Source organism: Tamandua tetradactyla, chromosome X (genome assembly GCF_023851605.1).
Source record: "Tamandua tetradactyla isolate mTamTet1 chromosome X, mTamTet1.pri, whole genome shotgun sequence".
Lineage (NCBI taxonomy): Eukaryota > Metazoa > Chordata > Mammalia > Pilosa > Myrmecophagidae > Tamandua > Tamandua tetradactyla.
Genome location: NC_135353.1, coordinates 169,852,004 through 169,868,252, shown reverse-complemented (window position 1 = coordinate 169,868,252; position 16,249 = coordinate 169,852,004). Strand labels below are relative to the sequence as shown.

Sequence of the window (16,249 nt, the reverse complement as noted above, 5' to 3'; positions counted from 1 at the left end):
CTCTGTAAATAGCATTTTGTTACTCACTTCATATTTAGAAACAATTTTTATATTTCTTCTCACAAATGATTTGCAATCACCTACGATGGTAATTCGGGTTAAAAATTATACTGGTCTTCATACAAGAAGAAAACAAAGCAGCACACCGAAGTGTACTAATTGCAAATAAGAGGAAGAAAAACAGGTTGAAATGAAAAAAAAATGTATAAATAGAGAGATAGAGAGATACAAAATCATGCATCAGGGTCGAGCTTTGAAAAAAAAAAACAAAAAATACCTTCATCTTCACCACGATCATTATTCGTTATATCATCTGCGTTTTTCTTTGAGTTGGTTCCTGGGGTCACAGTGAGAAGGAAAATAAAGGGAAAAAGAGAATTCAAAAACAACAGGTTTGCAAAAAAATATCAGAAGAGCGAGATACTATCCAGTAAAAAAAAAAAAAAGAAATGTAACGCAAAAAGTTGAAATCTACTATCCAGTTAAAAAAAAAAAAGAAAAGAAATGTAACTCAAAAAGTTGAAATCTGTTACATTTGCATTTAAAAAAAAAGTGAAATAGGGCGGATACAAAATGCATATAAACATAAAGATGTAAGAAGAACAAAGTCAAAATGTTGTTTGCAAAAAAGAAATATTAGATATCCCGTGAAAATGTCGTTTGGGGGTTAAAATGATACTACTGCCAAAAAAAGATTAAAAAAAAAAAAAAGAAAAAGGAAAAAGCTAATGTGTGTTTTAAAAAAGGAAAAAAAAATTATTAGAAAAAAAGATTTCCCACATTCTTAAAAGAAATGCATAAGAAATATTCAATGTCCCCCTAATTTGGATATATTCTAATCTAATCAAATTTTTGAAATGACACTGAAATACTTTGTTTAGGAGATTTCATAACATAAACAGAAACATCCTTACATAAGAAATGTGGGCTTTAATCAAGCTATCTTAACTACGTTTTACTTTTCACATTAAATCTATACTAGTTGCACAGGTAAGAATTTAAAATGACACAACTTTCAATAAAAATCAGACATGACACTAATTAAATCACTAAGTATACCCCTAGGGGAGCCATTAACTATTATTTACTCATTTTCTCTACTATACATATTCTATCACCTTCATAAGTATTTTACATCAGAATAAAAGATTATAGATATGTCACTTGTGTTCAAAATACTTATTTGACTATTATCTATACAAATAAAAGTGGAAATCACCTACCTTTAGAGATTTAAGTCTGTGCTCTACATAGTAATTTTTATATATGCAGAATGTAGAGAGAGACACACGCATAAATGATGTCTTACACAGTTTTGATACAGTATCCCACTCTGCTTTACTGTTTCCCAGATACCAGAAGGCGAAACATTTAATTTTGTTGAATCACTTGGGAATTCGGCTTGATGTGTCTTCTCATTGACAGAGGCAGCCCATGCCTCGCATGCAAATACCAGCAACCAGAACTGTGCCTCCATGGACTGGAAATCGTCTTTGCTTGCCCCTAGGGCAACTGGGAGAAGTGGGTTTAGTAGCGGTGAATAAAAAGTCTTACCTACGACACTTGTTTTTATAAGACCTTTTTTAGGCTTATGTTAACGCAAAAGAGCTTAAACGTCTTTTGAAGCAAAGTTACGGGAATGCTGTTTTTCTTGGTCCCATAAAGGTTGAATCTTAGCAATTTCATAAGGCTCCAGTTTAACAGCTAGTTCTTCGGAGGGAAAAGAGTCCCATTTGTAGTATTTGTTGATTTTTGTGGCAAAAATTCACCCTCCAGAGCCAATTTCAAGTTGGTCAGAAATCCCTTGAAGTGGGTCCAGCACATCAATGTTTCATCTAAAGACAAAGAATTGATCTACGTAGAGAACAACACACTCTTTTTCCAACCCATTTCTTATTTTTAATACCTCAGAAAGTATTCTGATAATGATATGTTAATAAGGCATTAGCTTGATATGGAAATCTTTCCATGCCTAAGAATTTTGCTGTATTTAGATGCCTAAGAATATATTCCAAATATCAGTTCTCCATTAAATTAGTCTGAATGTCCTTTTATCAGCATAAAATATATCTCCAAGCTAGCTTGTAGATGGAATTTATGCTAAATTGCATTTAAAACCCTAAAAGGTGTGCTTTTCATAGACACATATATTACATCAATGGCACATTGAATCATGTGCTTGAGTTTTTTAAAAATATTTTAATTTTTGGTGCAAGTTTTTTGGTTTCTATAGAAATAGGCCACTATTTTTCTAGAGTTCTTTCATTATAAAAGAAAAGATAATAGAAAAAAATACATTTGTAGTCAAAAGATAGGGAATGATTAGGAAAGAGAATGCATTTGTGTATTGAAGCTGTTCTTTACAACACAATTTGTCATCCTTGAGAAAGTCCTTTCGTCATTCAGAGGCCACGCCTGAAGTTGACCTGTTCCAGGAACCTGGCCTTACATTCATGTTCTCTTTCTGACTTGCACTTGTCAACATCTTCTCTTTCTCTGCTGCAGCTGGAAGCAGGAAAGAATGAACCCAGCCCAGGTGAAATCCCAACAAAGTCTGCCCAAGAGTTGGGATGCTAGTGTATCTAAGTGCCCTTCCAAGTCCTTGGTCTCAAGGTCAAAGTCATCATCAATTTGAGGACCAGAACAATTGGAAGAACTTTTATGGGGGCTGGGGAAGCATTCATTTTCTCGACACCATCACATCACTGACAAAATAGCAACTGACTCTAATCTACCCATTCTTTGATTCTGTCCAAAATTCTTTTGCTAACTAGCCTACCATTTAAGAGCTATATTGAGGCATAATTTTCACACTACAAAACGAACCCATTTGAAACAGAAATTCAATGACCTTCAGTCAATAGCGCCATCTGATTTTAGGATATTGCCTTATTCCCTCCAGAAGTTCTGTGTTCTCATCACAGGCAGCCAATGTTCCCGCACTCAACTCCAACCATCTCTCGTCTCCTTTCTGTCTGTATAGATTTGCCTATGATGGACATTTTGTAGAAATGAATTCATTTAATATGTGGTCCTTTCGGTGACTTCTTCAACTCAGCATAATGTTTTCAAGGTTCTTCCATGTGGCGGCATGCATCAGAACCTCGTTCCTTTTCATGGCTGCGTAATGTTCCGCTGTATGGATCTATCATGTTTATTTATCTATTCATCAGTAGATGGGTATTTGGTTTATTTCCACTTGTTGGTAAATATGCTGGTAAAAAGTCTGGCGTAAAAGATTTTTCGTGGACATACATTTTCATTTCTGTTATTTAGATTCTTAAGAAAATAATTTTTTTCACATGGGCCATTAACGTTTAATGTATTGACGAACCACCAAATGGCTTCTCATATCAAAGGCACCATTTTATATTCCCATCAACAATGATGTCAGTTTGCCAGTGCCTGCCATTACCTCTCTTTCTGATGATAACCATTCCAGTAGGTGTAAACTTGTACTCTCCAAATGACTTCAAAATGTTTTCATGTGTTTATTAGACATTCCAACACATTCTTTGGAGCAATGTCTATTCAAATCTTCTCCCACCTTTTTATTGGGCTGTTTCCTTCTTATTATCAAATTGAAAGAGCTCTTTATATTTTCTGGATACAAATCTTTTGTCAGTAATATGATTTGCAAATATTTCCTCCCAGGCTTGGCCTGCATTTTTGTTTTTTGAAGTCTTTGAAGTATAAAAATTTATTACTTTTTTTTAACTTTTGATGAGGAAGGTTCAAGTTATCAACTGTTTTATTTTACGGACAGTGCTTTTGACATCATATCTAAGAAATGTTTGCTTAACTCAAGGTTCCAAAGGCTTACACCAATTTTTTTTCCTAAAAGTTTGAATTTCAGTTCTTACAGTTTCATATTTCACCCATATTGAGTTAATTTCTGTATGTGGTGTAAGGTGAGAGTCGAAATTCACCTTTATACATATAAATATTTAATTGCTCCAACAGCATTTATGAAAAATACTCTCCTTCCCTGATTGAAGTGTTGCATCATTGCTGTCATAAATCAATTGGCTGTAAATGTGAAGGTTCATTTCTGGACTCAGTTGTATTCCATCAATCTATATTTTTATCTATGTGCCTGGTTCACACCATCTTATTCTCTGTAGCTTTTAGGGAAGCGTAAATCTTCCAAAGTTGTTCTGCTTGCTCAAGGTCACTTTGGTTATTCTGGATTCTTTGCCTTTCCATACAAATTTAAAAATCAGCTTGTCAATTTAGGCAAATGCGCCTGCTGAGATTCTGCTAGAGACTGACGAACACAATTTTTAAATTAACTTTATATAGCAGAGCCTGACATAGAATCATAAGTAGAGAAGGTCTTTACTGTTTTATGTATGTTTAATCATCTCTTTCAATAAGCTACTGCTGCATCTGCCCTTGAAAATATAGCAAATTCAATGACTTAAAAACAAAGCAAGTTCTCTTGAGTATCTAAATTAGTGATAATCATAAATTATGGAAATACTGGGGTTAATAAATACAGAAACAAAGATTTTCCTACACAATACTCCAGAGTAAATATATCCTGTAGCTGCCAAAAAACATTTCAAAACCCACATAAAATCCTGCTTTTTCCCCTCAATCCTCAAAATGTCAGAATGATATTCCTTTACATCTAATACACAGAATCACAATAACACTTCTGTGGGGAAACAGTTTTAGATATTAAAGGGAATATTTAAATCACTTCAAACACGAATATAGATTTTAATCATTAAAATAAAAATCTAATTTTGTCAATAAATATCCCTAGATCCCTGGTCTGAAAAATCTGCGTCTTTTTTTTTACACTTCTCTTCTAATGATCTCCTTTAGTGCTTTATCAACTTCATCTTCCAAAGTCCAATTAGATAAAATAGTATTTCTCTTGTAAATGTAGCACAGACATTTTGTAGAGAATTAGGAAGACAGAGCACAGTAAATGGAAGAATATAAATCAATGGGGAATCTACAAGTCACAGATACTTTTTTGAATACTTGTGGCAGAAAAAAGACTTTACATCTTTTATTAACTTGGTTGCCATTTGCGTGTGTGTGTGTGTGTGTGTGTGTGTGTGTGTGTATACATATATATATATATATAGAGAGAGAGAGAGAGAGAGAGAGAGACAGAGTGTACATTAAAGTCCTCAGATGTTAGGCTGCCAATTTTTGATTGTCCGCATATCTTTGTCTTATTGATTCATAGGAAATGTATATATCTGGACGCTGACTTCTCAATTACATAACAACCATTTATTAATGCGTAGTGTGTGCCAGGCTCTGTTCTAAGAGCTTTACACATATTAATCATTAGTAATGATGTAGATATTAGTAATCTACATTACTAATTACATCATTAGTAATATCTACATCTGAGGAGTCTGAGTCACAGAGAGATCAAATCAAGTACCACATTTACACAGTTAAGAATTAGTAGAGCAGGTAATGTCTCCTAGTTGTTGTCTTTCCACTGTTTTGTTGTTTAATGATAATACATAGTTAATAAGAAATGTAGTAAAATTTACCAATATGTCACTTATGATTACTGCTTTTTGTGCTTTTTTAAAGGATCCCTTCTTTAATACAACGGTATAAAGTCATAAAGATATTTTGCTATTTTGAGGTATTTTCAAGTTTTATTTTATGTTGGGGTCAGAATCTGTTTGGAAATAATCTCTCTCGTTAGGGTAACATACATGTTGTTTTTATTGTTTCCTGAGATCTCAAAACCATTTTTATCAATGGGTTTGTAATACATTTTTGCTTATATATCAGGTTCTTACATCTACTAAGGCCTGTTTATGTCTTCTTTATTATGCTCCAATGGTCTATTTTTCTATACTCCTAGGCTATCAATTTCTCCAGCTTTTAATTGTCCTTTTCTATTATATATGGCAGCTTCACACAGACATAATTCCCAATACAATTCACTATTTCAAAGTGCATAATCTGATTTTTAAAGTGTATTTGCCGATCTATAATACATCAGCACTATCTACTTCCAGAACATTTTTTCATCCCAAAAAGAAACTCACTTCCCAAATGCCCCCCTCTCCCCTCAGTCCTTGGACAAGTGATAAGCTTTCTATATCTTTGGATTTGGATATTCCCATAAATGGAATAATATGATATTCATCCTTTTGTGACTGGTTTCTTTCACTTAGCATCCTGGTTTCCGGGTTCATCTGTGTCATAGCATAGATCACTCTTTTACTCCTTCTTACTGACAAATAATATTCCGTTCTAGGGATTATATTTTATTGTACTCATTAAGCAACTGATGGACATTTGGGTTGCATCTGTCTAAGGATGATCAGGAATAATGCTGCTAAGAAAATGTGTTCACATATTCTTTATGGATGTATATTTTCATCTTTCTTAGGTTCATACCTAGATCCATACTTATCGGGTTATAATTTTTACTGATAGCTGGAAGAGTAAGCATCCTTTTCTTGTCATTCCATTTTAGAACTGCCTTTCCATTCTAGGATATTTATTTGGCTGTATGATTCTTAAGATAAACATCATGGAAAATTCCATTCATTCTTAAAATAATACTAAATTTATAGGCTCAATAGAACAATTCATATCTCTATATTTGGCATTTCCAACTATGCAAAATGAATTGCAAAATTGCCCCTGATTCTCTGTGTCTCCTTGTATGGTATTTTTCCAATATAACTGTGCTGGTTTGAAGGGATTTATGTGCCCTAGAAAAGCCATGTTTTAATCCTAATCAACCTTGTGGGAGCAACTGCTTTCTTTAATCCCATTCAATAATGTAGGTTGGAAGCTCGATTAGATATCTCCACAGGGATGTGGCTCACTCAATTGTGTATGAACTTATGAGTGGAGGGAAAGGTAACAGGTGGAGTTTACTGCAATCCTTTTGAAGGGGAAGCATTTTAGAGGAAGCTTCAAAACAATGGGAGAGCAACAGAGGAGAAGGGTCACGAGAACCATGAGAGCCAGAGTCCATGCAACCAGAGACCTTTGGAGATGAAGAAGGAATACACCCCCTGGAGAGCCTCATGAAACAAGAAGCCTACAGAAAAAGCTAGCAGATGTTCACCATGTGCCTTTCCAGTTGAGAGACAAACTGTGAACTTCATCAGCCTTTCTTGAGTGAAGGTAATCTCTTGCTGGTACCTTAATTTGGACGTTTTTATAGACTTTCTTTAATTGGGACATTTTCATGGCTTTAGAACTGTAAACTTGCAACTTATCAAATTCCCTTTTTTATTGCATTCCAGCAGCTAGCAAACTAGAACAGTAACCTTCTAGGTGTGCCACGAAAAGTTGGAGTGTGTCTCAGCAGCCCCCAAATCCAGGCTGATCACGTGACTTACACTGGGCCAGGGGATTTGAGAGAAGAGACTCTACTATTCTCAGCCCTAGATTTAAGAAACTGTACACTTCTCCACGTGACACCTTGCTAAGGGGCGAGTAAACATTCTAGCATAGCCACTGGAAGAAGACAGAAAAGCATCTGAGAAGAGGCAGTTCTTGTCCAATGAGATCCGAATGTATCCAGTGGCTCACTCAAGACTCGTGAGTGAACCCAGCCAAATTGTGAAAAACCTGCCAGCTGAGCCCAGCCCAAATTTCCAACCCACAGAGTTACAAGCTAAATAAATGCTGTTTTTTGATGCATAGCTTTGGGATGGTTTCTTAGGCAGCAAACATTAACTGATACACACTCTGAACATGATTTAACTCCTATGATCAGCTCATTTTAGGCCTTCTGATGACCCTCCGTTATACCCACTTTCTGAAAAAATTTCCCTGCTCCTATCCCATATGCCCCTCATAAAACATTCTACTGGATCACACCTCTGTATTTTTTAGCTTCGATCTCCTTTCCACAGAAATGCATTCCTTAATCATCCCAATCCTCACCCCTAAACTAACTTATGCTCCCCTTTTATTCACTTGAGTAGAAATTTTCCTTCCAATATTTAATACCAATCAGTGATATGACAATTTGTTTCATAATTGCTTCTCTGTTAGATTGTTAGTGCCAGAAAGGTAAATGTATTCTCAAATCTTCAATAGCTAGCACATGACCAGCACATAAAAGTTACATGAAGGAATATATACAGAAGGAATCATATTTTTATCTCAACTCCATTTTTTCTACAAGGAAGGGATGCCTGCACTACTAGTAATCAAAACCACCCTAAGTACTGGTGAAAGAGGCATTGGCTCTTCTATGCAAATTTGTATAATTAATTCTTCTCCCAAGTATGGAAATGTAATACTACATACTTTTATTTGATTTTGCAAAAAGATCGTAGGTTGTAATTCATCAGTTGGCCACACAAGGATTTTTATTTCCATACAGTATATAAAATTCTGACATTTAAATTACCTTGGGTTGTCATTTCAGGAAAACTGATGGCGTTCTTTTGCAATAGAATCAAAGTAAATGTGATTCTTTCTAATTTTCTAAAAGTTCAAATATAGAGATTAATGGAAATAATTTTTAAATATTTTCTTACTTTTCTCTGACTGGCTTTGGAAGACAGATTGAGAAAAATTTGAATAGAACTTTACCTTTTTTGCTTTTCTGGGATTAGGAAAGAATTGATTTTGCCTTGTCTTAGGCAGGAATCAAAATAAATCTAATAATTCTGCACTCCTCTGATATATGGTTGTGTTTATTAGAGTCCCAGAGTATTGCATAAGCTTACATTGAGCAGGATTTGTTATGATTTTTGTTATTGAAATTTTTATGTTCTCAGGACTAGAAGACAAATCCTGTTAGATTTACACGAGTCTTTCCCATTTTTATTAGAACTTTTAGTTGATAGAATACATTACCTCCCCGAAGAATTTCTTTGAGTTTGAGATTAAATCCCAATGTATTTAAATTTGAAAGTAATTTTATATTGTATTATGCTAGCTAGTCTTCATGCATTTTTACTTAGAAAACTCAGGTTGAATATAAAAAATTGGCTTTTATTTGCTCTGACTCCTTCTGAAATGTTGTGTTAAAAAAACAATAACAGGGCTGGCAAAAGTGGCTGAAGGGCAGAGTTCCCCTGCCATGCCGGAGACCTGGGTTTGGTTCCCGGTGCCTGTCCATGTAAAAAAAAAGAAAAAAAAAAAAACCATAATATTTTACAAGTACATATATTCTCCTTGCAAAGGAATTCTGGAAGATTTTGAGTTCTGGGGCATAGCCTCACCTCTGCTGAAAAGTATCTTGTTAGCCAGGTCACAAACTGAATTTCTGGGTGGTGGAATCTTTTGGCATGCAACACGTGGATTGTGGGAACCTGGTACTTTTGACTCATTCTTTTGCTGTCTGTGTAAATAATGAAATGTCCGACTCTAAATATGAACACTTAGTCTTTATGAATAAAATAAGGCAGGACTGGGTAACAAAACTGCTTTGTCTTGTGTGTGCTTGATAAACACACACGACATTTACTCATTCCAAAAGAAAAATGAAAGAAAAATCCAGATTCCCCAAAAATCAACCCACCCTTAGATTCTTGATTCTGTCATGTGCAAATAGGCAAAGGTAATGGACTTCAACTAAGGGTCTTAAAACCGATTTTAGGAATCATAAGGGTACTGATGCTCTCTGGAAGTGGAAAGATTCTAACAGCAGACAATGGTATCTGACACTTGAACCCCTTTTTAACTTAGCTGATGGGCCACAAAAGAGTTGGTCTCTGACTGGACGGAAGAGAGCTGGTCTCTGTTTTGTGCGGTTAGAAACTAAGGAATTAATGAGGAAAACAACAGGCGGCAATAGGGAAACCAAAACTCCCTTTAAAGGCTCTTCATCCATTTTTAAGACGTGATGGTCCGTATTCAACACCTTCAGTGTAGCTGGGCTGTATTATTTGTTCGATATATTTCCTGGCCATCTCTGGAGAAGGGGTACACCTCCCCAACCAATTCATAGCAGTTTGGCCAATGAGATTTAACGAGAAAGGCATGCGTGCTTCCCTGGCTGAGATTTTAGGAGCCATCACATTTCTGCTATCTCTTTTTTTCTCCCTCTACCACTAAACCAGATAGATACTCTGCCGTCAGCATTTCTCTTGTAAAGACAAGAAGGTTGAATGAAGCCAAGTCAACCAGTGATCGTCATGGGCTTCATATAAGAGAAACAAGCTTTTCTGTTGCAGGACACTGAAATTCTTTTGTTATACAGCATAACCTTGCAGGACTTACATGCCATAGTTGTTTGCTTCTCTCCTTCATGTTGACATCCACATACACAAACAAATGCACTCACATTCTATCTCATTTAACTCAGACCGAACAAATACACTCACATTCAATCTCATTTAACTCAGACCACAAACATCCTAGCCTCGCAAACACATCTCTTCATCAAACAGATCATTTAAAATCAGAAACTTAACTTTTTCTCTGGTGTGTCTGACATTTGCAAATCAAAGCCAATGTGATGGCATTCCCTTAAATGGGTGCATTATTATCCAGTATTAGGACTGTGATTTTGTTTAACAGTTGTAGAAAAACGGTATTTTTTACTGTGCATTAAAAATCATAAGATTATAGTAGAATTAAAAATGGGAACATCATGACTGTTCACCATTGTGAATGCAATTAACAGCACAGAATATATATCTGAATGTGATTTAAAAGGGAAATGCTCGATTGTGTATATATATACACATTGTGTATATATATACACAATCATACACAATGATAAGAAAAATTTAAATAAATCTATGGACCTACAATATACAAACAATGAACCTCAAGTTAAACCATGGACTTTAATTAACTGTACAATTATAAAAATATGCTATCATCAATTGTAGCAAATCTTCCATACCAACGAAAGGTACTGGTTGGTGGTGTGGTATAAGGAAATCCTGTAGTTCATGGACGATTGTTCTGTAAACCAGCAACTTCTCTAATAAAGAAAAAAATGGGAGGACATATGCTGCCCCAGTTGTAGAATCAGCCATTTCTCTGAGGAGCCCTGGTTCCTTTTTTTTTTTTTTTTTAATTAATTAAAGAAAAAAAGAAATTAACACAACATTTAGAAATCATTCCATTCTACATATGCAATCAGTAATTCTTAACATCATCACATAGATGCATGATCATCATTTCTTAGTACATTTGCATCGATTTAGGAAAAGAACTAGCAACACAACAGAAAAAGATATAGAATGTTAATATAGAGAAAAAAATAAAAATAATAATAATAGTAAAAAAAAAAAGAAAAGGAAAAAGAAAAAAAAGACAAACAGACAAAAAAAAAACCTATAGCTCAGATGCAGCTTCATTCAGTGTTTTAACATGATTACTTTGCAATTAGGTATTATTGTGCTGTCCATTTTTGAGTTTTTGTATCTAGTCCTGTTACACAGTCTGTATCCCTTCAGCTCCAATTACCCATTATCTTACCCTGTTTCTAACTCCTGCTGGACTCTGTTACCAATGACATATTCCAAGTTTATTCTCGAATGTCGGTTCACATCAGTGGGACCATACAGTATTTGTCCTTTAGTTTTTGGCTACACTTACTCAGCTTAATGTTCTCTAGGTCCATCCATGTTATTACATGCTTCATAAGTTTATTCTGTCTTAAAGCTGCATAATATTCCATCGTATGTATATACCACAGTTTGTTTAGCCACTCGTCTGTTGATGGACATTTTGGCTGTTTCCATCTCTTTGCAATTGTAAATAACACTGCTATAAACATTGGTGTGCAAATGTCCGTTTGTGTCTTTGCCCTTAAGTCCTTTGAGTAGATACCTAGCAATGGTATTGCTGGGTCATATGGCAATTCTATATTCAGCTTTTTGAGGAACCGCCAAACTGCCTTCCACAGTGGTTGCACCATTTGACATTCCCACCAACAGTGGATAAGTGTGCCTCTTTCTCCGCATCCTCTCCAGCACTTGTCATTTTCTGTTTTGTTGATAATGGCCATTCTGGTGGGTGTGAGATGATATCTCATTGTGGTTTTGATTTGCATTTCTCTAATGGCCAGGGACATTGAGCATCTCTTCATGTGCCTTTTGGCCATTTGTATTTCCTCTTCTGAGAGGTGTCTGTTCAAGTCTTTTTCCCATTTTGTAATTGGGTTGGCTGTCTTTTTGTTGTTGAGTTGGACAATCTCTTTATAAATTCTGGATACTAGACCTTTATCTGATATGTCATTTCCAAATATTGTCTCCCATTGTGTAGGCTGTCTTTCTACTTTCTTGATGAAGTTCTTTGATGCACAAAAGTGTTTAATTTTGAGGAGCTCCCATTTATTTATTTCCTTCTTCAGTGCTCTTGCTTTAGGTTTACCTGGTTCCTTTTTTAATATCTGCATTACATTGATCAAGAATCTAAAGAACAGAAAATGAGGATGACTTGCCTAAATGATTCTAGAATTTTTCTGAGAAACAGCTGAGCTCTACATAAGTATTACAGTATTTACTCAGGCCTATAATACAGGCTAGCTGGTAAAAGAATAAAACTTAGCATCAAGGTCTCCTTGCTTTCATCCCAATACAATAATATTTTTACCATGGTAATATTAATAACTCTATGTTGCCTATTTTTCTTAGTGCATGCATGACTCTTTTCCAAATGCAACAAATCATAATAGTATCAGGCACTACTTTTGCCCCCTTTTATAGATGTGGCAATTGTAGCAGAGAGTGGTTGAGTGTCTTATTCAAGTTCAGTGCCACCAAGTCACCACCTTGTTGTGATCTGAATCCAGAAACCAAATGCTCATGACAACAAAATGCCACCTTCTTAACAAACAGTGAAAACCCTCTCATGCAAGGTGTTAGGCTATGCAAGGTGATTTGGTTTCTCTCTCCCAAATAAATGACAAAACACGGAGGTGAATACACCATCAACTATGTCCTAGAATCACTGCTCTAGTAAAGAAAATATGAATTATAACTAAACAACTTTTATAGAGTTAAAATATCATTTGTCATTGGAGAAGAGTAGAGGAAGAACAACCGGTATTTAGAGAAATCACAAATTCTTATTGGGAAGACATGCATAGGGGAGTCTGGAATTTTTTCCAAAGGAGGGACATGATTCTGTAAGGAGTGTAAAGCAGTAAATGCAAAGAGATTGCAGAGTCCAGCTGGGAAGGGGGGAGAAACCTGCTGGACTGAGGGTTGTTTGCTCATCATCACAACATCAGTCACCAACACAACCCTTTTTTAGGCAATATTGTGGCACTAAATTTGAAGAGAACAGTTATCGAGAGGTATTGTATGTTATTCCTCAGTGCAAGGGATGCAGATATTTATGCCATTTCCAAATCCTTACGCTCATGGATTCAACATCTTTAGGTAATTCTGCATTCTTTAATTATAAAATACTGCTCAGCTTTATTAAACACATTCTGATAGTCTCCACTACACTTCGTTTTGGTATTTTTGTATATTTATATTTATGTACCTTATATATTTCCATTAGCATTACTTTAGAAAACAATACTGGGTGATGATAATATGATGGGATTTTTCAATACAAATGCTTAATCCTGTATACTTAATGATTTTAAACCAATCATTTCATTCTATTGTAAATCATAAAGCATTTCCTTCAAGCCAAAACCATAAGCTTATCTTCTAGGTATTTAGGGATTTACACTAACTGAGTCTCATTTTGTAAGAATATGTTAGTTTGAGATCCACAAAAAGTAATCACCAGCACAACTACTTTATTTCTTTGAAAAGTAGATGCAATTTCAGATATTTATATAATCTTTCAAAGTTAAGGATTTTGCTTTTTTTTAAATTTTCAGATGGAAGTGACTGATCCCAGCTCAAAATATTTAATGGCACAAAGATGAATTAATAATAAAATGGTAAATGGCAGTAAAATATACTCAAATGCCATTCCTTCACCAAGAAACCCCCACTCCATGGCCAAATCTACTGGTCAATATCCCTAACACTTGTCAAAATTTGGATAAAACCTCCACTCTCTAGGGTCATCTCAAGAAGAAATCATTAGCATCCCCAAATGTGACTCTCCCAACTGTTAACGCATGGAGATAAAAAGAAAGATGTGAGCCTCATAGCAAACCTAGGGGAAGGAGAAATCTGAAATCACATCCAAACAGTTTCTAATAACACCTTTACTGGGGCTGAACAGAAATGGGTCTATTCAGGGGCCACCTTAAAACCTGGCTAGGTTTGGGATTTGTTCTATAAAACTGATGGGAAACAAATTAGGGAACATGTGGGATTCTTCCCTCACAATCAATCTCCCTTCTCAATGAACAATTGTTTGACCTAATCCCAAGTCTCCATCACAGCCTCCAAGGAAAAGAAAAACAGAAAAAAGTAGATGTTTTCCTTCCTCAGAAAATGGCCAGTGCATCAGTTCAGAATACCTGAGTTATCTATCTATTCATTAAAATAATCAAAGTTCAAAACAATCAAAACAAAAGGTAAAGAGGCAGAGTCGGTGGGTGGAAAATGGACTACAGCTTATTGCTCCCATTTGTGAAAAGACCTAGAAGCCAAACATTTTTCACGTTTGGCTGGTATAAACTTTTAAAAAATGTCTTTTGTTGTGAAATATTATACATACAAAAAAGCAATACTTTTCCAAGTACATTTTAACAAGTAGTTACAGAACAGATTCCAAAGTTTGGTATCGGTTACCATTCCACATTTTCAAGTTTTTTCTTCTAGCTGCTCCAATAACTGGAAGGTAAAAGAAATATCACCGTAGCGCTGCAGCAGACATACTCATTTGTTAAGCCCTGTCTTCTCCATTATAACTCCTCCTTCTCCTTTGATCCTTCTCCCAATCTATAGAGGTCTTTACAGACTTTTGAGTATCAAGTACTAACTAGACAGATGATTTTCATAAAGGACAATGCTTCCTGGAGATAAATGTCCCTTTAGAAATCAAATTTGAGCAGGAGATATTTAGACTAAGACCTGCAATTCAGAAATAGGAATTCTGCAATCAGCTGAGTGAAGGTGTTATCTACTTGATCTTGCACAGAAATCAACCAAGGATGTGGTTAAAATGCAGATTCTGGCTCCCTAGGTTTGAAGTCACACCTGAGGGTCTGCATTTCTAAGAAGCTCCCAGGGGATGAGTTGCTACCAACTGGAACCACACCTTGAGGGAAGAGGCCTGCTAGACCTCTAGTAATGGAAGCACCATGCATATATCTTACCTCTCAGCAAACACTTGGCCTGGGTAAATCCAGACTTGGTCAAAGATGTGGAAATAGAATAAAAGACAATACGCATTTTTTTTTGAAGAATAAAAATAGTGTAAAACAGCAAGAAAACAGAGAATTTGGAAGCTAAGAAAAATTTAAATAACTATGCCATTTTTCTTGACGTCAAACTGATGTAGCTTCTTTGATACAGGAAAATGAAACTAGAACAACCTGAGAAAGAAAGAATGGGATGGCAAACATAGATGCAAGAAAAGTGCACTGAAATAGTGTTGCAGCTCTTTTAGAATTTGTCTAGTAGGTGTTCTGGCTTTAGCTGGAAAACCCTCATAAAAAAAAAAAGTGCACTGAAACAATGAAAATTCACACTAGTCATAAGGAAAAATGTGTAACTTTGTCCCTTAGAGCTGAAAAAAGAGAGCCAATGACATGAAAGATCCAACTAAAGAAGGCATTCAAAGGTACACTACGTACATCAACAAACTGATACATATTTGCAAATCTTAATGTAAACATAATTCACAGGAGAACAATCAGAAGGACTTAAGAAAGTCAATCTAAAAAACTGCAATCCCAAAAGCTATGAAATTTACAAGATGAAGTCCTGGGCATTTCCTCAGACATAGTTGAGTCTCCAAGTACAGGAAAAAAAAAATCCCACTGGCTCCTCTCCACCCCAAATGCAGTTATCTGCAACAACATTAGATTCTAAGAGACAATATAAAAATCCCAATGCATCATGACCTTTAATCCAATCACCACTTTGAGAAGTAGCATGAAATATGAAATTCTTATAACAAAAAAAAGAACTAAAGAGAACTATTTCATGAGTCAGTAAGGAATTAGGTTTACGCTAAGGATGAAGAAGATGATTCAACAGGACAAAATACAGTAAAGGTCAAAAGACAGCCAAAGGAAAGTTGAAATAAGAAACAACTATTGGACAGATGGCAAATAACATCAGATGCCACTAAATATATTTTAATTGAAAGTTGGAGCTGCGGTGATTTGGAGAAATATGTACCCAAGAAATGCATGTTCTTAAACTTATTCCATTCCTGTGGGTGGGAACCCATG

The 16,249-nt window shown here is 35.4% G+C and overlaps 1 protein-coding gene and 1 non-coding gene across 12 annotated transcripts in view; one reads left to right on the top strand and one right to left on the bottom strand.

Moving 5' to 3' along the window:
• The window catches only part of NLGN4X (neuroligin 4 X-linked), a 327,716-nt gene that overhangs the window by 126,819 nt on the left and 184,648 nt on the right, over positions 1–16,249 (bottom strand). For 8 of the 11 annotated variants that reach the window (XM_077146947.1, XM_077146948.1, XM_077146949.1 and 5 more), the window contains one exon: positions 278–337. The exons of the other annotated variants lie outside the window; for them this stretch is intronic. In XM_077146947.1, the coding sequence (XP_077003062.1) occupies positions 278–337 (60 nt within the window). The remainder of the gene's footprint in view (positions 1–277; positions 338–16,249) is intronic. 11 annotated transcript variants of the gene reach the window in all.
• Positions 15,440–15,501, top strand: LOC143672346 (U7 small nuclear RNA). Its single transcript, XR_013169801.1, has one exon. It is a non-coding gene; the product is annotated as a U7 small nuclear RNA (small nuclear RNA).